Raw genomic sequence first — 21,884 nt, 5'->3', positions numbered from 1 at the left:
TTGTGAAGTATTACGTTAAAATTGATGTTTGTAGCAAAATGCTTATTTTCACTGAAACACTGACCTGGGGGACAGAGAAATCTTGTTATTGGCAATGAAGAACCAGGTGGCTTCTTGTGCTGGATGAATCTTTGATGTATAAAATACATCTCAGAAGACTCTGTCTTTATGTTTTATTACACTTGTTTCCAAGTTGCACATTAGGAATGCATTACCAGTGCATTATTCAGCTGTTATGCAGAAGCAGATACTCCATAGCTAATGATTATCCAGCCAAGTTGTAGAGTGGGAAGGAATCCCAGTAGTAAATCTCTCCTGAGTGTTAAAAGGTTTGGTGGAAACATGGATGCTTCCATGTAAACGTGACGCTGCCAGGGACCTTCTGAGGGCTGTGGGTTCCCAGGGGACAGCTGGGGCTAAAAATACAGCTGATCTGCTGAAATACAGGTTACGCTTCGCGTTACTGTTTGCACAGAGCTGTGTCAGTAGGAGCTGCGAGGACACTGGGGTGCATGGCAAAAAGAAATACATCTGAAATGCTGCTGGTCTCGAGTAGCTCCTTGTAATTCTGGAATATTCTGCTTTACAGCAGTGTCAGTGGCAAAGCTCCCTCAGCTGATGGCTGTTCTTTAGTTAGAAAAATGGGGGGTTGAAAAGGCGGATAAAAGCACGTGATAATCAGGATTTATGTTATCACTACGAGCAAACCGTTACTGAAGGAAAGCTACAGAGAGTGGGTTCTGTTAATGTAATCCTTGTCAACATTAAATGTCATTACATTTTTCGATATAAATTTCAATCGCCAGGTGCTTGTATATATAGCACATATATATAGCATTAAATAATTCTTGCTGCATATCTAATAATTCAAAAGTGTATCTGCTGAAGTTCATTCTTCAGCAGGAAAATATAGCATACTTTTTTATTACAGGATATATTGAAAGATCAATTAGTTACTGACAAGCGGGAATGATGGCCAAAGACAAAACTGAGGGTTCATGGTCTATAACTGATTAATGAGAAGAGCTTAAAGTCATTGTTGATATGTTCTAGGTCAAAAATATGGGTTTTCTGTGTATCCTATCCTTTTCATTTATGGAGACACTAAGTAGGTATCTATAGGTACCACCGAGATTTGATTCATGCACCAGTTTCTTTATGACCGTGTTTTTCACTGTTGCTAATAGTCTTCATCTTCCTTGATATAATGGGGTTTGCAGTTACTCAGTATTCGAGACAGGTTATAATTAGTACATATTAGCTGCTGAGGTGAAAGGCATTATTTGTTACCATTTCTCCTGGCTTGTAATCTCGAGTAAATAAATAACACAAATGAGCTGTGTGTTTGCAACAATGGTTGCCAAATTTATTTAGCTTCGTAGCTGCTGCTGAGTTTTAATTAGAATTTTTAAATCAAAAGCACAAAAAAAAGTTGGCAAGAGTAGTTATTCATGGGGTGCTATAGGTTATCTGTGCATTGCTCTGCTGGAAGATCAAGTGCATTTGTAATTTAGGCATAAATGAAAAATGACTCATTTATCAATTACTCCGCCTCCACGAAGTATCAGTTCTTAGGGGGATGGATGGAGGTGTCACGGCTCTTTGCTAATGGGCCCCCATCCCATGGAATTGGGGACACAGCCCATCCCGTGGCCCCGGGGCCGCGTTCCCCAGTCCGAGCTGCCTGACCGCAGCGTGGGACATCGCGCTTCTCGTCCCGATGGTCATTACTGCCTCGTCCCAGTACGGCCACAGACTGCCCGTAATATCCCTGTTTTCCCTCAGAGATTCCTCAAAATGTTTCTGTCTTATTGCAATGGAGAAAAAACCATTTTAATCTATTCCTATTCTGCCTGCTGAATGGCTTGTATGGATGCTTAAGCTGAAGAAGTTATTTTTTCAGCTAATTAAAAGAAAACAGACATTTTAACTACAGATGTCGATTCATATTTGATATCCGCATTCATAGCCAGTTATGATTTAGTTCACTCTGTGCCCACAAATATTTTGGAGCCTTTAGCACTCAGATAACAGCACGCAGCAGGGTCCCTGGAAGCAGCGCAGGTGAGCGCTGAGGCTCACACGCCATACGGGAGTGCTGGCTCTCTATGAAATTGCAACTCAGATCTTTCTGCATGGCCAATGGATTGACAATGCTTTAACTCGCCTGGTAAATGCTGGTGTTTCCTCTTTGTTCTGGAAAGTGAACCGGAATTCATGACATGGCAGGGATTAGCTGGATGATTTAATTAACCAGCATTAAGCTTGATAGACCCTCAGATTGGGGCAGTGCTCCGCTTCATGATTTCATGGCAAGATTACTGTCAAGTAATGTTCTTCCTCAAAGCTTTAAATCAATTACTAGATTTTGTGCTCGGCTGCCTCTCTTCCCTTTCACAGCCAGTTTTTAATGTTACCAGAGGTCCAGCAGTGCGATGTGATTCTCAAGGTTCTTGACTGAGCGTAGATACCATTTGTCAAATTTTACTGAGTTTTCCATTGCATAGAAATTTTAAGTGATGATTCTGGTTCCAATCTTGTCCCATTTATCCAAGACCATATACCCATAGCTGTCCTGGAGAACAGGAGCTGAGGGGAGACCTTCTGATCTCTGACCTGCCTGAAAGGAGCTTGGAGCCAGGGGGGTCGGGCTCTGCTCCCCAGGAACAAGCGCCAGGAGCAGAGGAAACGGCCTCAAGTTGCCCAGGGGAGGTTGAGGTTGGATGTGGGAACAATTTCTTCCCCAAAGGGCTGTGGGGCATTGGAACAGGCTGCCCAGGGCAGTGCTGGAGTCACCAGCCCTGGAGGGCTGGACAGACGGACATGAGGTTCTCAGGACATGGGGCAGTGATGGGGGTGGGTTGTGGGTGGACTCCATGATCTTAAGGGTCTTTTCTAACCAAAATGATTCTATGATTCTATGAAATACTCTGTCATTTTTTGCCTTCAGAATTAATTCAAGTTAAGACCACCACTGCCTCTGTGGGTTGCTCGGCTCCTGATTAATTGCTTTATAAAATCTCTATCAAATTCCATTCCACCTTCTCAGTTTACAGGTGGTTTTTCCTATTTCTTTGTATTTTTAATTGCATGTCCCAAAGAAGAATTTACCAAGAAGAGATAATAGTTCCAGTGAATTTGTGTTTATTTAAAACATTATTAAATTCATTCATGTATTCATCGTGCTTGCGTATTGTCAAGAGTGTTGAGATCCAACTCTTCTGATTTTTTAACTCCATTCGTTTCTCCATGTTATCATATTAAGCTGTAGTTCATTAGGTGTCCCTTGCTCTGCCGTGGATTTCTTCCTGCTGTGGCCTCTATTACCACCTCAGCTCTTCCCACTCCACAATGTCACAGCTGCCGTTTGGTTTTTATTGTTCCTTTTGCAGTGATTTAGTGTATGCTTTGTTCAAGCACTTCATAGAAATAGAAGGTAACATTTGCTGAAAGCATGCTAATAAACATGTAATTTCCCTAAAATGGGGAAACAGAATGAGCTAAGAACAAGATTCTTAAAATGAAACTTGAAATAGATGGCCAAGTTTCTGTTGGCTTCAGTGATACAGATGCCCATTTTCTAGCAGATGTCTTGGAGTTTCATCTGATTTTAGTGAGATCAGACCTCAACATATCAAGTTATTCAAACATTTTCTCTCCATAACTTACATTCAATTCTGTATGTATTTTTAAGTTATTTTTTCATAATTTCCTAAATAGCAAGATATCGTCATTACCAGTCTCATACCAAAAGGCTGAGGTTTGGTGTTTGTGATATTCCCAAGCTCAGCACATACAGTTTGATTTTGATATTTCTCAGCCAATTTGTGGTGAATTACTGGAGTCCCTGACACTAACCAAGCGCTGGCTGGACCTGGCTGATTAAAACTGGTGGTTAAAACCGCAGTTTGGATATGTGGAAAAAAAAAAAAAGCAGAAATAAATATCTATTCCATATGTTTTGTGTTCACTCTGAGTGACAATGCAACCCCAGAGTCCTTCAGGGATGAGTGGCCAGGCCACCCCAGGAGAGCAACACCTGTTGTCGGTGTCTCCGTATTCTTGCTGTACTGTCGGTTAAATGTCTGGATAAGCAGCATTATATTTGCATATATAAGAAGGAGAAGGCAAGTTGTGGTGCAAGTTGACACTATTGAATCCCTCAGGCTGCCAGGACTGAAATAAATTTGCAGAAATGTCTTTGTAGTTGTATTTTGAAGGGAAGGGAAGGAAGAGGGAGCGTCAGGTGGAACAGCAACAAGATTTAAAACAATCATGTCACAAGTGATCAATGGGTAATTTTTCAGAATGAAAATGGTAATTTTTGTTGCTGTCACTTTCATTTGGATGAAGGCGCTTCTGAGGGGCTGATGAAATGCGTGTTCCTGTGAAACCCTCTGTGGGGAGTGGGAAGTCGGAAATACCTGAGCAGCGGCCAAAGACAAGAAGTGCAAGGTTAATGTGGGGGATTTGTACTCCCATTTGTCTAGTTCACATCTAATAACTATTTATTTCCTTTCAGCAGATAAATGTCTTAGTTCTTGTCCAAGGGAAGAAAACGATGATCTTAGCATCAAAACTAAGAGAAATAAGTAAGTTCTAAAGTTTATTATCTCTATGTAATGTTAAAAAGCTAATGTCTGGTACAAATGAGTGCAAAGAGAAATACAATTGTTTTCTTTTGTGTGGATAACTACAATAAATTATGAGAGACATTCTTAAGGTACCCAATCTTCATCAAACTGTGATTCTCTAGAACATCTGTTTGCAAGCATCAGGCATTGAAATAAACCTTTAGATTAGGAGGAAACAATTATTATTTGCTGTATTTGGGCAATTAGTCCTGTGAAAGCCAAGGGCAACATCCACATAATGAACAAGTGAGATCTGGCCTGACGACACAGCTTTTCCTCAGACTTCTTGTGCTGATCCCAATTCCCCTGAAGTTTGACCTGTCACCAAAAAGCCGTAAAGTGTTTATTTTGCCGTCAGCAGAACGTGCATCCCCAAAGCACTACATGATTTCTACAGCTGCTTTGGATTTTAAAGTCTCTTGTATAACGTGTAAAAATTACCTGACACTCTGCTTTGTAGCCTGAAACAATGGCAGAATACAGAGGTTCATGGATGGACACTGAAAATAGTGATTTTGTTACTGAAGAAGTACAGTCTAGGGCTTTTTACAAATGTTAGACTATAGACTATATTTTACAAATATTAGACTATAGCTGGCAGTTCATGATATAAAAACCAAAATACTGTAGGATTTTAATTTCAAACTAGAATTTAGTTATCTTCAGCATTAAAATAATGTATAAACTCTTTTGCTATATGAAGATTTTGTCGATGTAATTGAGACACAGCACTGGAGATGGCTGAATTGGCCATAAGCAGAACTGATGTACAAAACGTAGCTTGTAATTCCTTGTGAGAAAAGCTGCCGAGTTACTCGGTGCCATGAGCAGCAGAATGGGAATTCTCAAGATGCAAAGTCTACTGAAGTGCAGGTTGGGCTCCGAGTTTTGGATGAGAGGCTCCACATCACCAGCTTTTCACCTCCCAAGGTGCAAATCTGACCTTCTGCTCCCTCTGCTTCGTTTCACTTGGGCACAGACCACGTGCTGCTCACTCCACACCGAGACCAGAGCCTAAAAAGCTTTTGTCCTTACAAAAAAACAAACAAATTTTCATTTTGGTGCTGGATAGACAGAAAAATAATGATTTCAGGGTTTGTTTTTAAATACGCTGTATTCCCTATTCTATCTTATTTCATTTAAGTAAATTTACTTAGTAAATCATATTGTTTCTTTGAAGTACAGTAAATCACCTGCTGTACAGAAAGTACTGTCCTAAGGATAAGATCTAATTCTGTCTGATTCCAGAAGCCACAGGTGTGGAGCTCTGGGCTCCACCAGCTGCTGTTGCACTTTTATTTACGTTTCATTGGGGTATAATGAAACCGCTCTAAAAACAGCGAAGTCAGGTTCTTGCTCAGACAATGCTCTGGTTGTGCTCTATGCCAGGGAAAAACCATCCTCAGGGAAACCTGCGTTTTCTGGGTTTTCTTCACAGAATGACAGAAGATCTCGGGGGTCCCTGTCCCACCCTGGTCCCCACGGGTCACCGGGACCTCTCCATGGAGCTTGAACATCTCCAAGGCTGGAGCTCTGGGCAGCCTCTGAAAAGCTTTTTCCTTCGCTTAGATGGGTTTCCCGATATTCCTGTCATTTTCGGCACAAAAATAAGTCTCTGTAGTTTACACCATTTTCCATTGCCTGGGAAGGACTGGAGGAAAGGGGCTGTTGTGGCGCTGGGCTGGTGGAGCAGTGTGCTGTATTCAGTTTCAGCTTAAAAAAGCTTTTTGTGCATGCTAGAAATTGGATTGGGCCTTTCATGGATCGTGTCACACAATAACATTTCCGACTACAATATAAAAGTCACTGTCATTCTGTGGAGAACGCCAATTTGATCTCTCTCAAATCGCTAGTAATGCAGTGTCATTTTAGGATGAATCTAAGTGTAATGGAATTATTTGGAGAAGGAAGGTAATACGCTGGGGCTCATGTTACATACTGATCTAATTCATTTACTTGCAAATAAAAAAGTGTTTTCCTGTTGAAATTTCCAACTAAGTATTATTCCGTAGTGGTGAAAATTGCATGAGTGGAAAATGCAGTCATGCCTTGTAGGAGGCTAAAAATCAAATTGCTTTGCTTTCGTTATCCTCACGTGAACTTTGTGATCATTGTGAGGCTCCTGGTCTTTCCGGAAAGAGCCTTCATTTGTACTGGATCCATTCATTGCTCAGAGCATTACTGAGCAGCAGGACTGGCCCACAAGTCTGGTTTCGAGGTCTGAGTTGGCCACCTTGTCCGACGTCAGGAATTTTGGATCCACATCCCAGATCCCATCATCTCCTGAAGGAAACTCCTTCCAGGCCCCCGTTTCACCACCCTGTCCCTGGAGATGCTGAGGACGCCCGGGGGCAAACCTTCTGCCCTCTGAACCACGGGGTGTTGGCTGCCAGCCCTGTGCGAGTGCAGCGTTTGTGGTCTCTAACACCCATAATATTACATATTGATCTGGGGTGAAACAGCAGTGCCACCCATGTCCCTTTATCCAGGGGGTCTTGTAAGCAAAGGGACTCAGGTAATGAATATGAAGTGTTTTCTCAGAAACACCTGTTTATTCTATTCAGCTGCAATGTTGGGAAAAGACTGTCAGGATAAATACGAACCTCTGGCACTGGCAAGGGGCAGGTTCCTGGCTGATTCTTCATTTGTTTGTGCATGCAGTGCATTGCTGCATTACTGCCTTTCGGAGTGAGCTCCTGGGGTCTGTGGGGACGTAAAAAAAGGGTTAGTACTGACTTTCAAGTTTGGGGGCACAAAACCAGGAAAGAAAAATAAAACAAGATGGGTCTCTTCAGTCACTCCTTTAGAGTTTTCCCTCCTTGGCCAGTTTTATATAAAGCTGTCATTTTTCTGCAGCTTGAAATATAGCGCAGTATTTTGCTGCCGATTTCCTCTTTGATCAGCCCATAGGGCATCCTTCCCCATAAGGAGCTGTCGGGGTCCCTCAGCAGCGCCCGCCAGCCCATTGCGTTAATAACAAACGGCGGGTTTGGGTCATTTCTCGGCTGTCAGTGGCTGCTGCGGGCGCGCCGGGGAGTCCCACGGGATTGTCTGGACAGGGTTAAAAATCCTCTCCCGAGCTGGCAATTCCTGAACTTTTTTCTATCTTGCCTTGTTAAAGAACAGAAGATCCGCAAGCTGCCGAGCAGGGGAAGGCTGAAACGGAGGAGAAGAGCGAGGAGCCGTCGGCCCCTCAGGTCACGCCTCCCCTGGAAGAGCGCATCACGCATTTCCGAGACATGCTGCTGGAGAGGGGGGTAAGCAACGCGCCTGCTTTCGGTGCGGATCTCACTGCTGGGACTAGGGCACCGCCTTGGACCACTGCAGGAACCGTTTCCTAACTACGACTTAGGAATTGAATGAGGAGTTACTGAGAGGGGTTTTTCTGTCTGTTAACCGTGTGGGTTTAGTGTTACTTCTCTGTGACTTTTCTCCCTGCGTGGCTGTGCACAGCTGAAAGCCCCTCGCAGGTGCAGCTCCCAGGAAATCCCTGTAGACAGAGCCAAGGCCAACCAGAGGCTGTTCCAGCCCAGTGGCTCTGCAGGGCACGGGGGCTGTAGCCACACGCCATCCCAGGGGTCACAGGAACCCCCAAGTACAGAAGATGTGTCATGTGCATCAGCTGAGGCTCAGCAGCAGCCCTGCCAAGGAGGAGAGCTGGTGGCTCCAGCTGGGGCGGGGGATGCTCCAGGGTTTGGGCTGGACAAGGACAACACGAGGTGGGAGCACCTGGAGCATCCTTCCCTCCCACAGACCTGGTGGTCCAGCGTCCGGTAGGGCTTGGGGTTATTACAGCCCTTTTCCCATGACCTCATCGAGATTATGAGTCGATAGATGGAGCATAAATTCAGTTTACAGACAGAACCCATCAGTGCTCTGAGCCTCATGAGCAACAGTGAAATATGAATTACGAATCAACTAATAGCATCTGGCGACTGAGTCGGTAAAGAGCTTCAGCCTGATTATTGTGTCCTGAGGCAGCACTTCCAAACCTGTGCTGAACTGACCGTCACTGTGAGGGATTTTGGATACTGTTGTTTATGTACGTAAAGCCCTCTCCACTAAAGTTCGTCTCACAGTGTCTGTTCTTCCAGAGAACTGATGATTTTTAGCATGAATGGAATTAATAAGCTTAACACGTTTAGGCCCTGAGCCGGCAAATGTAAATAGGTGTATAATGGAGCAACGTGTGCAGATTTTGTACCTCCCTCCAGCACTCTGCAAATATGTATTCTATAGCAGTCTGGGTAATTCATGCAAGCAAAAAAATCCAAGGTGTCTGTTGTTAGGCAGTAAAGCCTATAAAATTTATCACCAGTAATCAGCAGACTTTAAAGGTGGATAATTAGAGCTTCAGAAGCCCAATAGTAACTTATCTCCATGCCAGACCCGCTTTATTAATCCGTTTTGTTATTTATGCTTAAAAAATGCAGAAGTGCCATAAATGAATACTAGTGGAAGACTGCTGCTGACACACATTAAATCAGGGGCCAATAAGTCAAAATTAGAAGGTATTGAGGATATTCTATAATAGGATTCCTCAAGTGTTTCCAGTGTAAGATTCAGACTTGCTCATAAAAGTAAGACAATCAGGGAATTTACTGTTTGGTTTTGCTATTATCTTAAAATGTATAGATAATGGGTTACTGTGCTTTTGCCCTAAGCATTTTAAAATGTCCAGAGAAGCCGCTGGTTCGCACCAGCCGGTTGGCATTTCTTGACATGCAGCGAGGCCATTAGTGTTATTTTAAACTGGTTATTTAAACAAATGTCTCCTGTTATTTCCTCGTAACGTTATTTCTCGCGAAGTTCCGTGCTGGCCCTACAAAGAGCCTGAACTAGATGCAGTTCCTCCGTGTACTTCTGAACCTTCCGACATAAATTAGATCAACGGGAGAATATTGATTGTAACATTTTAAAACCCAAATGTAATTTTGGCGTAGCTCCAAGACAACAGCACCGTTCCGAAGTCTGTGGCAGGTTTTGCAGTGTAAACGTGCAATCTCTGATCTCCTCCTGGAGGTTCAGAAGTTGTCACAAAACCCTGAGCAAACCCAGCCTCCTGCTGGCTCCATCACCGCCGCGCCATCAAAACATCCAGAATTCCTAGGAAATTCCCCTCTTTGCTTGGCTGCTGGCAGTGCAACAAGGCTGTTTCAAGGATTCAAGATTTTACCTTCTTGGCACCGAGGAGAAGAAAGGGGGCTGGGGCTCCTAACCCCCGCTTTCCCATCTCAGCTTTATCCTGTACTTTGCACTCTGGCAAAGAGCAGCAGTTGAGAACTGGAGACCCACGACCAGCTCAGACTCCTCTTTTCCTTTTTGTCTGTGCTGATCCTGGGCCACAGAGGTCAGGATTTGTGCTGGGAAGAGATCCCACCCCCATCCCCTGTACATGTGTGCCCTGCTTGAAGTCCCGTAGGAGGGAAAATCACCACGGTACAATAGACATTGGGAGATTAGTCAGAACGTTAATATTTTATATGCTATTTTAGAGCTCCAAAATGAATATCCTGAACAGCATATGGCGTGTGTAGCTAAAACTAAATTATAAATATCTATAGCTAATGCTTAGTTTTGGTGTACATATGCAGTATGTGAAAGTAAATCATTACTAAAGAAAAAAATCATAGAGAGGAATGATTATGTGATAAATTAGCCTGAGCTTAACTAGCTTGGAGCTCCAACTGGCCTTTGTGCTGGAAACAAGTACAAGAGAGAGTATACAAGACATCCTGAAAAGCAGCAGCATTCCCGCTGCTTGGTGCTTCTGGAGGGGAAACCCCACAGCTCAGGACTCGGGCGCCTGCGGGGACGTGGGGGGAGAACAAGCTGCCAGAAAACAGCGATTGGAGGGGCAGCTCTGAATCACTGCCCGACCTTCAAATACCCCAGTTTCTAACCGCTCCAAGAGGAAACCCAGTCCATTCAAACCCACTCTGCACCCTCAGAGCCTTCCCCTTTGAGTGTTTTAATTATACTTCGCATACTTAATTTTTTTAGTGAGTTTACTCTTCCTTGTTATTAAATGGAGTGAATAGAATGTTTTATGTTTCTCCAGAGTTTTCTGTAGCAAACTAATTAACAGTGATAGAGTAATAGAATCATTTTGGTTGGAAGAGACCCTTAAGATTATGGAGTCCAGTCATTGACTCACCCCTGTCCCTGCCCCATGTCCTGAGAACCTCATGTCCGTCTGTCCAGCCCTCCAGGGCTGGTGACTCCAGCACTGCCCTGGGCAGCCTGTTCAATGCCCCACAGCCCTTTGGGGAAGAAATTGTTCCCAGATCCAACCTCAACCTCCCCTGGCGCAACTTGAGGCCGTTTCCTCTGGTCCTGATGTTGTGCGTGGTATCAAAATCAGGCTGGGGTTTCTATTGAGCCCTCCCAGAATGTTGCTTCATTAAAGCCGCGGGCGAAGGGGCCAGGGCAGGGCCAGGGCAGATGAGGAGCCTGCTCAGGTCTGTGGTGGTTCTCACAGCACCGGGAGGAGGCTTTGGAGAAGACAGAAGGAGCTCTGGAGGAACATGACGTTTTCATGGGACGTGCCTGCAGGATGTGAGCGCTGATGGGGGTTCAGCAGGGAAGGCTGGAAGCCTTGGCAAGGGGACGTGACAGCTCTGCTGTCGGAGGGAAGCGGCGCTTTCACTGCAAAAACATGATGCTTTGAAGATTTTCAGCGTGTGCACACGCTGGCAGCCCTGTTTGGGTTATAATTTAAGTTTTGCAGAGAAGGGGAGTTAAAGCTGAGATAATTGCTTAAATGGAAATTGCTGCTTCTGTTGTACAAAGCAGAAAATAAAGTGGCATTTTCCTTTCTGCTACAGATTCTTCCCATCAAAACTTGTGGAACGAGCATCTCCCAGATTCTCACTGAGATGTCCTAGAGCAAATCAATACTAATGGTGTGGGGGCGACCAAAGCATTGCCAGAAACAGATTAAAATTCAGTTTCCAACCGCTCTGAGGCATCCTTTAGAGGGTTCATTAGCTTTCTGAACTCCTCTTTTGCTTCACCTTGGAACATTTCCTTCTTTCACATCCTTATTAAAATTCCTTAATGCAACTGTGTTTGTGTACTTCACAGGTTTCAGCATTTTCTACGTGGGAAAAAGAGTTACACAAAATAGTATTTGATCCACGCTACCTTCTACTAAATTCAGAAGAACGTAAACAGGTGAGCATCACCTCTAGCGCAGCTTCTGATGGCAGCAAACATCTCGCGAATAACTCTAATAACAGAGTAATTATCTCATTAGGATTCAAAAAGTTGCTTAAAATGAAAATTCCTTTCTTTAGCTTTGAGTGGGCCTCGCAGTGCAGGTTCTGCCCATAGGAAAGCGCCGTCTGCTTTGGACAGCACATGCTAACGTGGGTTTGTTCCTCCAGAGGAGCTGCGGCTCTTGGCTGGTGGGAGCAGCTCCCGGCGAGCCCGGGGCGCTGGGCTGTAGAGCGGGAATGGCCGTAAGCAACGTTTCCTCTCTGAATTATTTAAATGTTGCACTGAGACTGCTTCACGTTTATTACTGAGAATATTTTCTAGAGTCTGGCAGTATTTACTGCTATATTTTGCAATAACTCAACTTGCTATAAATGGCCAGAGCACTGTGGCTATGCTGGTATCTGTTTGAATGGGAAAGTGGACTTTTTGCTGCCTTGTTGATTTGGACATTAATTATCACTACGGATCTAAAAGGACCCGGGGGCTGCAAATTAGTCTAAAAAAATTATTAGAGGTGCAGTGTTGCTGCAGAGAAGGTGAACGCTTCTGTTCTGCAGTTATTTCTCTTCCTTACCGGTCTTTTGTCTTCCTGGAGAAGGAATAATTTTGAATAGGGAATTGGCCATTTTTTAAATAAACATGATGAAAAATGTACTTATTCCTATTCTGTTGCACTGGGGCCCATATTGTCTTGTGATTCTCCAGAGAGCTTCCTGCAGGTATTTACTGAGGGACCAGGCACATGTATCTTCATTCACTGCTACCTTCCCAATATTTTCTTTCCTAAGAAAAAAAGCGAAAATAAAATAATAATGAAATATGGGAATGGAAATGTAAGAGAAACTGCTAGAATGGAGAATACTGCTAAACAAGAGACTAAGCAGCCAGTTTTATGTTTATTTCAGAGAATGAGCAAGGACAAAACCTAGACCTTGCCAAGTCAATCAAGATACATCTTTCATTTTATTGGCCTTGGAGATGATATAATGAAAATACATCATGAATACTCATAATGTAATGTGCTGCCGAGGGGAACCTCGCTTGTGGGGTCTATTTAATACCCAAGGAAGGAGTGATGAAAAGCAAGTAGTTGGCAATGCTGCGGGTAGAAGCCCATGGTCAGCTAGAGGTTGGCTCTGCGAGTCACTGACTCGGGCTCAGGGGGAAGAGGGTGGTCGTTGGGTGCTCTTCAGCAAAACAGAGTTAACAAACCAGTGAATTCCAGGTGTGTAATATATTTTAGATACTATGCTTGAAGTTCATGCTTCTAGATGGTCATTATGCACAGTTCTGTTTAATTAGGCCTCATTGTCCTCCAAGAAGTAGTTTCAGAAAAAAGTTAGACTTGGACAAGAGTAGATCCCTGATTTAATGAAAGTGCCTGTTGGGGTACAACTCAAATTACTAGAAGGCATTATTTAGGTTTATGGAAATATTTACCTTCATGGATGCCGATAGTGTCACCTGAATAGTGAGCGTCTGAGTACTTTCTAAATCATATTGGAGGGAGTTAGGGGTAAAAAGTGGCTCACAATGAAAGAGAGGAATGAATGGAGTGAATGAAGGAGTGAATGGATGAATGAAGGAGTGAATGAATGCAGGAGTGAATGGATGAATGCAGGAATGAATGAGTGAGTGAGTGAATGAATGAATGAGTGAATGAATGAATGAACAATTGCAAGAATGAGTGCTGTGGCACAGCCGGCTCATCGTTTCTCCTCCCCACGGGCAGGCAGGTTGGGCCGGGCAGGACAAGTGTTCTGACCATGGTCTGTAGGCATCTGAGGGAGCTTCCCCTGGACATGAACTTGTGTAGGGGTGGCTCTGGTCTCGGGGTGCCAGCTCTGCTGCGGGTGGGTGTCCTCATGCTGCCCAAGGGACGTGACCATCTGTATTGAACATCTGCGCTTTGCTCCGCTTCCTTACCAGCATTTCCCAAGGGGTTATTAGCAGCCGAGAGATGCTGCTATGCTTAAGCAAAGAACAGTGAAGGGCAAAGTAGCAACTGTATTAAAATAATGAGCTATCTGTTAATTTTGATTTATTACTTTCATAATAGCTTCATTGATACCAGCAAGGCAAGCACTAACAGTGTCACCTACTTTATTTGGTTCATTTTTTTTTCCATCTCCTCTTACACTCAACTTAGGCAAATGCACGCAGTGCAATATATTCAGGTTTCCTAGGTTTCTCCAAGTACTTCCTTCATGGCCATTTTTTGATGTTTACTTTTCCAGTGTTATTTCTTCCCTTTTCCACATCCATACTAAATACCAGTTGAAATTCAGTTACTTGAGCTTTCATGACATGTAGATTTGCACCTATGCATCCTCATGGCTGCTGAGAAAGCAGCCGTGGTAGTAACCACAGTAATCATATTTCATGTGTGTGATTTGTGGTGGAAAGGATGGTGAATATGAAAAGCTCTTAGCATTTCGAGGAGCGGCTCCTTTTATTCAACAACGTAGTGTGCCACACTTCTTACAGCATGAAGTTGGCAGGGCCAGATTTTTGGTATTAAACGTCATTAAAGCAGTTGGCAGAATTTTGTGATGGAGTGAACTCCTTAACTCCTTTTCAAGACACCAAAAATCCTGATGCTGAGCACTCTGCTCCATATTTAGGTGCCAAATACTGTTAAAGGAAGGTTGTCAACCCTTCCAAACACGTTAAAGCTTTCGGGTGGATGTGTACAGAGGATCTTGTGTAAGCTCATGGTTTTTGACAACTGACGTGAGAAGTCTTCAGGCTTTTTTGGGGCTAAGCCACAAAATTTTGATGTTTAGCGTTACAGACGTTTTCAGGAATTCCAGCAAGCTGGGAAAGATGCAAGACCCAAACTAAACCGCAGTCGCTTATACCGATGTACGGCAATAATGCTATAGGCGTGAAGATGCAGGCGAAACACTGGAAATTTTGATTTATGTTGCATTTGATGTTTGAATGAAGATGTCGTCTGTCCAAATTATACATTTTTCCAGCTACTTATTTTGTGAGAACGTGATCAGATTCAGCTGCATGCGGGTCGGCCCGTACTGAGGGCAGATCAGAACCGTAGATTGACAGCCCTTTGATCCAGCAGGAATACCATAAAGGCTTTGTTAATAAACACTGTCTTGTTTCCCTTTCTTGGAAAGATATTCGAGCAGTTTGTCAAGACCAGGATCAGAGAAGAGTACAAAGAGAAGAAAAACAAGTTGTTGTTAGCCAAAGAAGAATTCAAAAAGCTCCTGGAAGAATCCAAGTTATCGCCAAGGTACGGCTGTGCCTTCCGGAGATTTGTTAAGATAAGCTTTCTCATTTAGTCTGTGCTTATCAGCCCCGCAGCGCCCTAACACTGACCATGCTCTTTATAACAAGCTCATACATCTAGTGAACAACGCTGGCGAGACATATCTCCCCTCATATTTTACAATATCTTGTTATATTACTGGGAAAGGGGACGCACCATCGTTCTCGCTGTTCCTTTCTCTCTCTGGCAATAAGAATGTGCAGTATTTTGCATAACATATTTATTTTATATGCATGTAAATGATATAATTATAGAACGCACACACATAGATATATAAAATCGGTGCCTGAATGTTAAATCTCATTTATATTAGGCATACAGGTGTAACTAGTGAAAAACTGTATTTCAGTTTGTTTTTTGATGGAAGAGAAACATAATTTAACACAGTATCAATGCCACGTTACTCAATTAAAATAAGGCATGCAATGTAATCATTTATTTTGATATTTGAGCAACAGATCCAAACCTGCACAACAGCGAATGCAGGGCTTAAGATAGCACTTGCTCATCTGTAAGTGATATAAAAATAAGGAGGTTTATATGTTATACGTCTGGTTGAATTGTTGGAGCTAAGAAATTACAGTTTTCTTTACTAAAATACGCAGGTAATTGTACAGCGCTACCTGCCTAGACACATAGATACAAACAACACATCAGGCCCTATGGAGGTAATAATTATAAGAAGTATTTTTACAACAAAACAGAATATTCTGGGCTAACATAGCAGCTAAACACTACGGAGCGTCCCCTGTGTCCTGTGTGCTTCTCTGCATTGACAGGGATCAGTATCTCAGGTTTTTAAATAAAAACCCCTTGTTGGCCTGTGAATCGTGGTGCCAGTTCTTCCTAGTGCCACCGCGCTGCTTGTAGACCTGGACCTATGGGCCTGGGCTGGGATTAGCAGAGTCATCTGGTCAAAAACAGCAGTGAAATGCCAGTGAGTTCCCATGTATCCTGTTTGCACTGGGAGGTGCTGGGCCGGAGGATGAGATCCCGAGGCAAAGCTCCCTGTGGATTTCAATTGTGTTGTGCCTGTCGCTCAATGTTACAATTATATTTTTTGCTATTTTTAGAAGAAATCAAGCTAGTGTGATGTTTCCTCCGGTGTGCTGTAGTGCTCACAGTCAAAGTGGATTTGCTTGCAATTAGCCACAGGTGTGGTTTTCTACTCTATTTTAGGCTAGTTATTGAGATATTGGCCATAAGTACCAGCAGGCGTTGATTGAAGCTGCAGTACCCTGTGACGCAGCAAATACTGTGGTAATGGTTCAAAATCGTCCTGCAAGCTGTCACTCAGATTTTTCTAAGTTAAAACCTCAGGTGAACGGTTGGAGGCGGATCCGTGAGGCCGAACCGCGCGGGTCTGTCCTGGTCTCACCTCCCTCGTCTCGGGGTCACCGGCACGTTGCCACCAAATAGTCCCCAGAACAGCCCTGATTTTTGATATCTGGGTAAAAACTGAAGTGAGATCCATGTCCAAGAGTCTGCAGGGGGGTTGGCTAAGTCACAGCTTTAAATGTCTCTCTTTTCTGCAGAACAACGTTTAAAGAATTTGCAGAGAAATATGGAAGAGACCAGCGGTTTCGCCTTGTGCAGAAGAAGAAGGACCAAGAGCATTTTTTCAATCAGTTCATACTTATTCTTAAAAAGAGGGACAAAGAAAACAGGATAAGGCTACGGAAAATGAGATAAAAGCTCCTGGAAGTGGCAATAAATGCGCGAGCCCGTGCGGTGGCTGCAGGAAGGAATTCAAACGGAGGCGAAAGCGTTCGGGGTTCAACTTACGACATCTCGGTGAGGAAGGAGATTTCCCCGAGAAAAACTTTCTCTAAGCAGAGTTTATTGAACATCCACTGAGTTTGTGGAGGTCGTTCTGCAGGAATCTGAAGGATATTTTGCTCTCAAAGAATTAATGTTTCATATTGAAGCTCTCTTTTGTACAACATCCAGAGTTTGATGCATTTCTAATTGCCGTGATATGTCAATTCCGTAATTGTTTTAATTATGCAAATTACTTGTAATATACACAAATTATGAATCCAATGCAGATTTGTAATTAAGCAGAAGCAGATGCCATCCATAACAATCTCAAGATATTTTCATCATTTAGGGGAATTATCTAAAGCAATCTTTTGGCAACTTTGTGCATTAACGCAAAGCGTTTAAGGTCCGGTGGTACGCAGGAATTCATTACCCGGTGTTCATACATCTCTGTCCAGTTCTCTGAGTAGTAGTAATAAGATATTAACTGTTAATCTTAGTGAAGAGTGTGAAAATCTTGGCATATGTTCCATAGGAAAACTCTGAGTTCCAGGAGTTGCTTTCTGCTTCCCGATAGCAACACCTCTCCGGCACCATTCCCGGCAAGAAGTTCTTCGGTAAAACCATCGCCGTATGATTTTAATTATGTTGCTGTATGTGAAAAGTCTGCATGAGATTTTTCTCATCCTATTTGTATAAATAAATATTTAACTTTTTTAATTAATAAATATTTTAAGCCAACTCTCAGGGGGTCTGAAGTTTCTAAACTTCTTGAAATATCGGGTGAAGTAATGCAGGGCTCGTGGTTTTCACTTGAGAGGCAGAAAACCAGAGAGAGTTCCTCCCGTTCACGGTTTGTGTGCAAATTCCACTGAGAGTCCTGAGCATCTTGAGAGCAAAAGAGTTGCTCTGACTCCAAAGGTGGGAAACCGTGGCTGGATGAGACCAGCACAGCCCTGCTGAACATCACCATTGCACATTCTGTCTCTGACCATAATCATTTGCTCAGTTGACCTCATTTTTAAGTTATTACTCATTAGAGTTTCAGATTTTGACTTAAATCACAGAATTAGGGACGTGTATTTATTCCTTTTGGCTATAGGCTGTTGAAAGTAGAAATAAAGGTGAGATTATGCTGGATTTCTGAAAATGAGAAACGGAAAGAGGTGGGTGTGAGAGAGGGTTTCCTGGCTGCTTGTCGGTAAAGTTAGAAGAACATTCTAGGAAGATCCGAGGTGGTCCTAAAGGAGCCGATAAAGCTGCATAACCACCTTCAGCTTGCTGCTTCTACAGGGGAATAACTGAAACTGGATCTTCAACGAGACTTTTAGTAAATATAGTCTGTCTTTGTCATAAGAGGGAGAAAACCTCTATGTTTGCTAAGTTTGAAAGTAGTGAGAACATGAACTGCAATCAGCAGCGGAGTCCAAGGCTGCCAGAGCAGCAAAGGACAGAACTAGAACTGAGTTTGGGCACGTGGGCAGCGAGACTGAGCTGAAACACCTTCAGAGAGAAGCTGCTCGTGCTGTCGGAACTTCCAGCAAATTGGAATTCTTAAGACTAGAACATCTTTTGTCAAAATGCTAATATTCAGATCCCATAGCAATTGTTCAACGCTGCTGTATTTGAGTAAAACAGATCCTGGTCAGCATTGTTGGAAGAGTTATGGAAATTAAACCTGGAATGTTTGGGGAAAATAAATTAAAAAAAAATAAAAATAAGAATTTAAAAAACATTTTTAAAACAACCAACCAAAACCAGGATCAAACGAAAACAACAACCCAAAGCCCTGTTCCTTTAAGGCATTGCCTGTGCCCAGGAGCCTCAGCTGTATTTAATCCCTCCTGGGGGTTGGGCTGGTTTGGGTCTCCAGACCTGCAGCAGCAGGTTTCAGACTCCCCAGGTGATCTGCTCCCCAGTTTGAATGCTCCTAGTAGGAAAGGTTTTCCCTTTCCAATGTGACCGCCTCTTGCTGTGGTTAAATCCATCATGGCTTGACCCACACGGACATGGAAAGCCATGTATATTCTTTGTATCTTGCCTGGAAACTGCATATATCTGAAGCAGTTGGCTCTCTGGGCTGAGCAATGGCCAGTCTTGGGTCTGCTTGCACGGCGGTTCTTCTCCAGACACTGGTTTTATTGCTGCTTGTTGGTGTCTCCGGTTGTGCGTCCCTGCAGTCGCTCCATGATTCCGTCTGTGATAGACTATCTTCTTTTGCTCAGGTAAGTGCCTTGGGCTTTTGGATATCTGTTCTTTCTCAATTTTCAACTTGGAAAAAAAGAAAAAGTGTGTAATGGTGCCCAGTTCAACCAACAGGGTAGAGAGAACAGCCCTGAAACCTCAAAAACACACCCAGGACAGGTGTAGCAGCTCTGTTTGTAAATTGATGGGTCAGTGGGAAAGCACTCAAAGACCAAGTCTGAGCTGACCAGGGAGTTGCGCATTTGGGGCAGCTCTGGTTCTGCCTCCCTAGTGAACGCGATGCTGAAAGTGAAGGAAGTTGCAATTTAAAGCTGCAGCTGGGGTGAAATGGGCTGCCGGAGGCTCCAACTTGTTGCTTATTTACTTTGCTTGCTGATAAAATACTAATAATCACTTAGCTTCAGTAATACTGTTTTGAAAGTAATTTGTTTGTTTCAGGATTGTATTTGGCTACAAAAATGAGATAAATAGGAGGAAAACTCAAGGTGATAATCTTAAGTGGGGCGGGGTTTAGGAAAAATGGAAACTACTTAGTGAATCAATTCTGAACAATACGGGCAATGCGACAACATGCGGAATACTATTGATGGCAGGTTTTTATGGGTTTTGGCTTGGGATTTTTTTCTCTGCTTTTTGGCCTCCTAACAAAGCTGCGGATTTTTAGGTGGAAGTTTAGTAGCTCAGTGATAGTTAAAGTCATTTTGTTTCACTTTCCTAAGTAGTTTGTGGCTCTTTTTTTTGAACTTAGTTCTTCCTATTTTGTTTTCTTCACTTGGGTTTACTTTAGTAAATATTACTTTCATCCCGTTCCTGTGGGAACATGTTTCTATATTGCTGTGATCATTGTTGGGAGAGCTAATCTCCAGCATAAATGAAGAGAAGTCAAAGAAATGAAAACAAATGATGGCGATGCTCCCAAGGGACTACAAATTTACTTTTCTAGATTCACAGCAAGATGCTTTGGGTTTGCTTCTGTGAGCAATTTAACTTGATTTATCCTTCCAACCGTCAATGAAATATCTATATATTGTATTTCTCCAGCAGTGGCTGTGACATCCAGAATTGTTGCCTCTCCGCTCGCTTTTCATAATGAATACACTTCTGGCAAGTTTGCTTGTACCGGAGCTGGTTTGTATCCAGACAGTTTTTCATGGTTTTCTTCCATTTACTTGTCTTGAGGTTGTTATATTTAATAATGTCTTCACGTTGGGAAGAAAAACAGGGCAGCAACTAGAAATGCAGCAAAAGGCTTCCCCAAACGGGGCTGAGATTCGCACGTCTCTGCACAGAGACCTGCAGCTGGTGTGGAGAGGTCCTGAGCTGGCACCTTGAGCTGCTGAACCGGACACTCGCTCAGCCCTGGCTGGATGCTTCCCAGTTTATCACAATTGCTCTATATTGGACTTTTTTTCCTCAAGTATCCTGTACTGAGTGGGGGGATATTGATGCAAACCCTGCAGGTATCTGTCTGTAGTGCTGGTGTGTGGTAACCTGTTGTTTCCAAGATACCGGGTGGAATATGTAGATGTGTAAATGAAATGGGTGAACGTATGAAAACGTGTTGGGAACCCAACTTCGTGTGTCAGCACACGGGCACTGAAGCCGCTGGCTTGAGAACAGCGGGTTTGAATTTCTCTGGGCACCCAGATCTCCTCATAGCTGATAATATGAAATGGACGTGTAGATAAAGGGCTTGGTGGAGGTTCCTGCCGACAGCAGCAGTCGGGCTTCACCCTTCCTTTGTAAGTGCTTACATTTGGAAAACAGCAAACAGCTTTTCAGTGGGGTGGAAGAGTCTCCCGTTTACGCTACACGAGCTGCCGTGCTCTAAGAACTTGTTTATAGAATTTTTCAACATCTCCTTGTTGGAATCTATTTTGCTTTGAGCAAAAGCACTTCAGGGTTAACCAATCAAAATGATTTGTGGGGTTTTGTTTGGGTTCTGTTCTGTTTTGTTTGCGGTTTTTTGTTTGTTTTGGTGGGTTTGGGTTTGTTTGTTTTATATCTAACTAGCTCCTTTACACAATTCCTGGGGTTTATTAAACCTGTTCTTAATGCAACATCATATTTTGTTAGTAATTTTTATATCACGTGTGCAGCTAAAGCAACTCTCCCGTTAGATCCTCTCTGTTGTTGCTTCCATGGCAGAGCACAACTGCAGCGAGATTTCAATCCCAATGTTGTCCTTCCTGCTACAGGAACCTCTGCTGACCCTTCCTCAAACTCCTTCTGCAGCGTCTCCTCTCATACCTACAACAAAATAGACAACTTGCCGGGCACTTGCTGGAGGTTTCATTCTTCTCCAGCTTGCCCCGACTTCGGGAGCAGCACAAGCTGCTGCTGACACTAAATGGGGTCTGAGCTGCCCAAAAAGCAGCTGAAGAGCTTGACCCGGAGAGGAGGAGTGTTGGGAACCCCGGGCAGCCCAGCGGGCTGGAGGGCCGAGCTGCAGTGTCACAGCGCTCTGTTCGTGGAACACGCTTTACCTGATGAAGCAAAATGCCTTTTATATATATATATGTATATATATATTTCTTTTCCTAGTCTGAAGAGAAGGGCTCTTCCCTGGCACCACAGGAAAGCAGTGTTTCTGCCTGGAACCAGCACTGCATGACAAACGAGTATATTTCACTTTAAAGAGCATTTTTAATAAGGATCTTGTACATCTGAAAAGGCTGTGATTGTAAGCACGCTAGGATGAGACTTTCAAGGCCTGTGTTTTGTTTGCATTAAAAATAATTTTCCATAAGATGTGATAGTTTTTCTCCTAA

General features: G+C 43.3%; 1 protein-coding gene across 1 annotated transcript in view; it reads left to right on the top strand.

Annotated features, from left to right (window-relative positions):
- The window catches only part of TCERG1L (transcription elongation regulator 1 like), a gene marked incomplete at both ends in the record, with an annotated part of 71,507 nt that extends 54,668 nt beyond the window's left edge, over window positions 1-16,839 (top strand). The window contains 5 exons of the mRNA XM_080348324.1: window positions 4,523-4,592; window positions 7,756-7,891; window positions 11,721-11,810; window positions 14,993-15,111; window positions 16,683-16,839. Coding sequence (XP_080204450.1) covers window positions 4,523-4,592; window positions 7,756-7,891; window positions 11,721-11,810; window positions 14,993-15,111; window positions 16,683-16,839 — 572 coding nt within the window. The remainder of the gene's footprint in view (window positions 1-4,522; window positions 4,593-7,755; window positions 7,892-11,720; window positions 11,811-14,992; window positions 15,112-16,682) is intronic.
- Window positions 16,840-21,884: the final 5,045 nt, after the last annotated feature.

Source organism: Nesoenas mayeri (assembly GCF_963082525.1).
Source record: "Nesoenas mayeri genome assembly, chromosome: 7".
NCBI lineage: Eukaryota > Metazoa > Chordata > Aves > Columbiformes > Columbidae > Nesoenas > Nesoenas mayeri.
The sequence above is the reverse complement of the archived record's forward strand: the minus strand, read 5'-3'. Positions and strand labels throughout refer to the sequence as shown.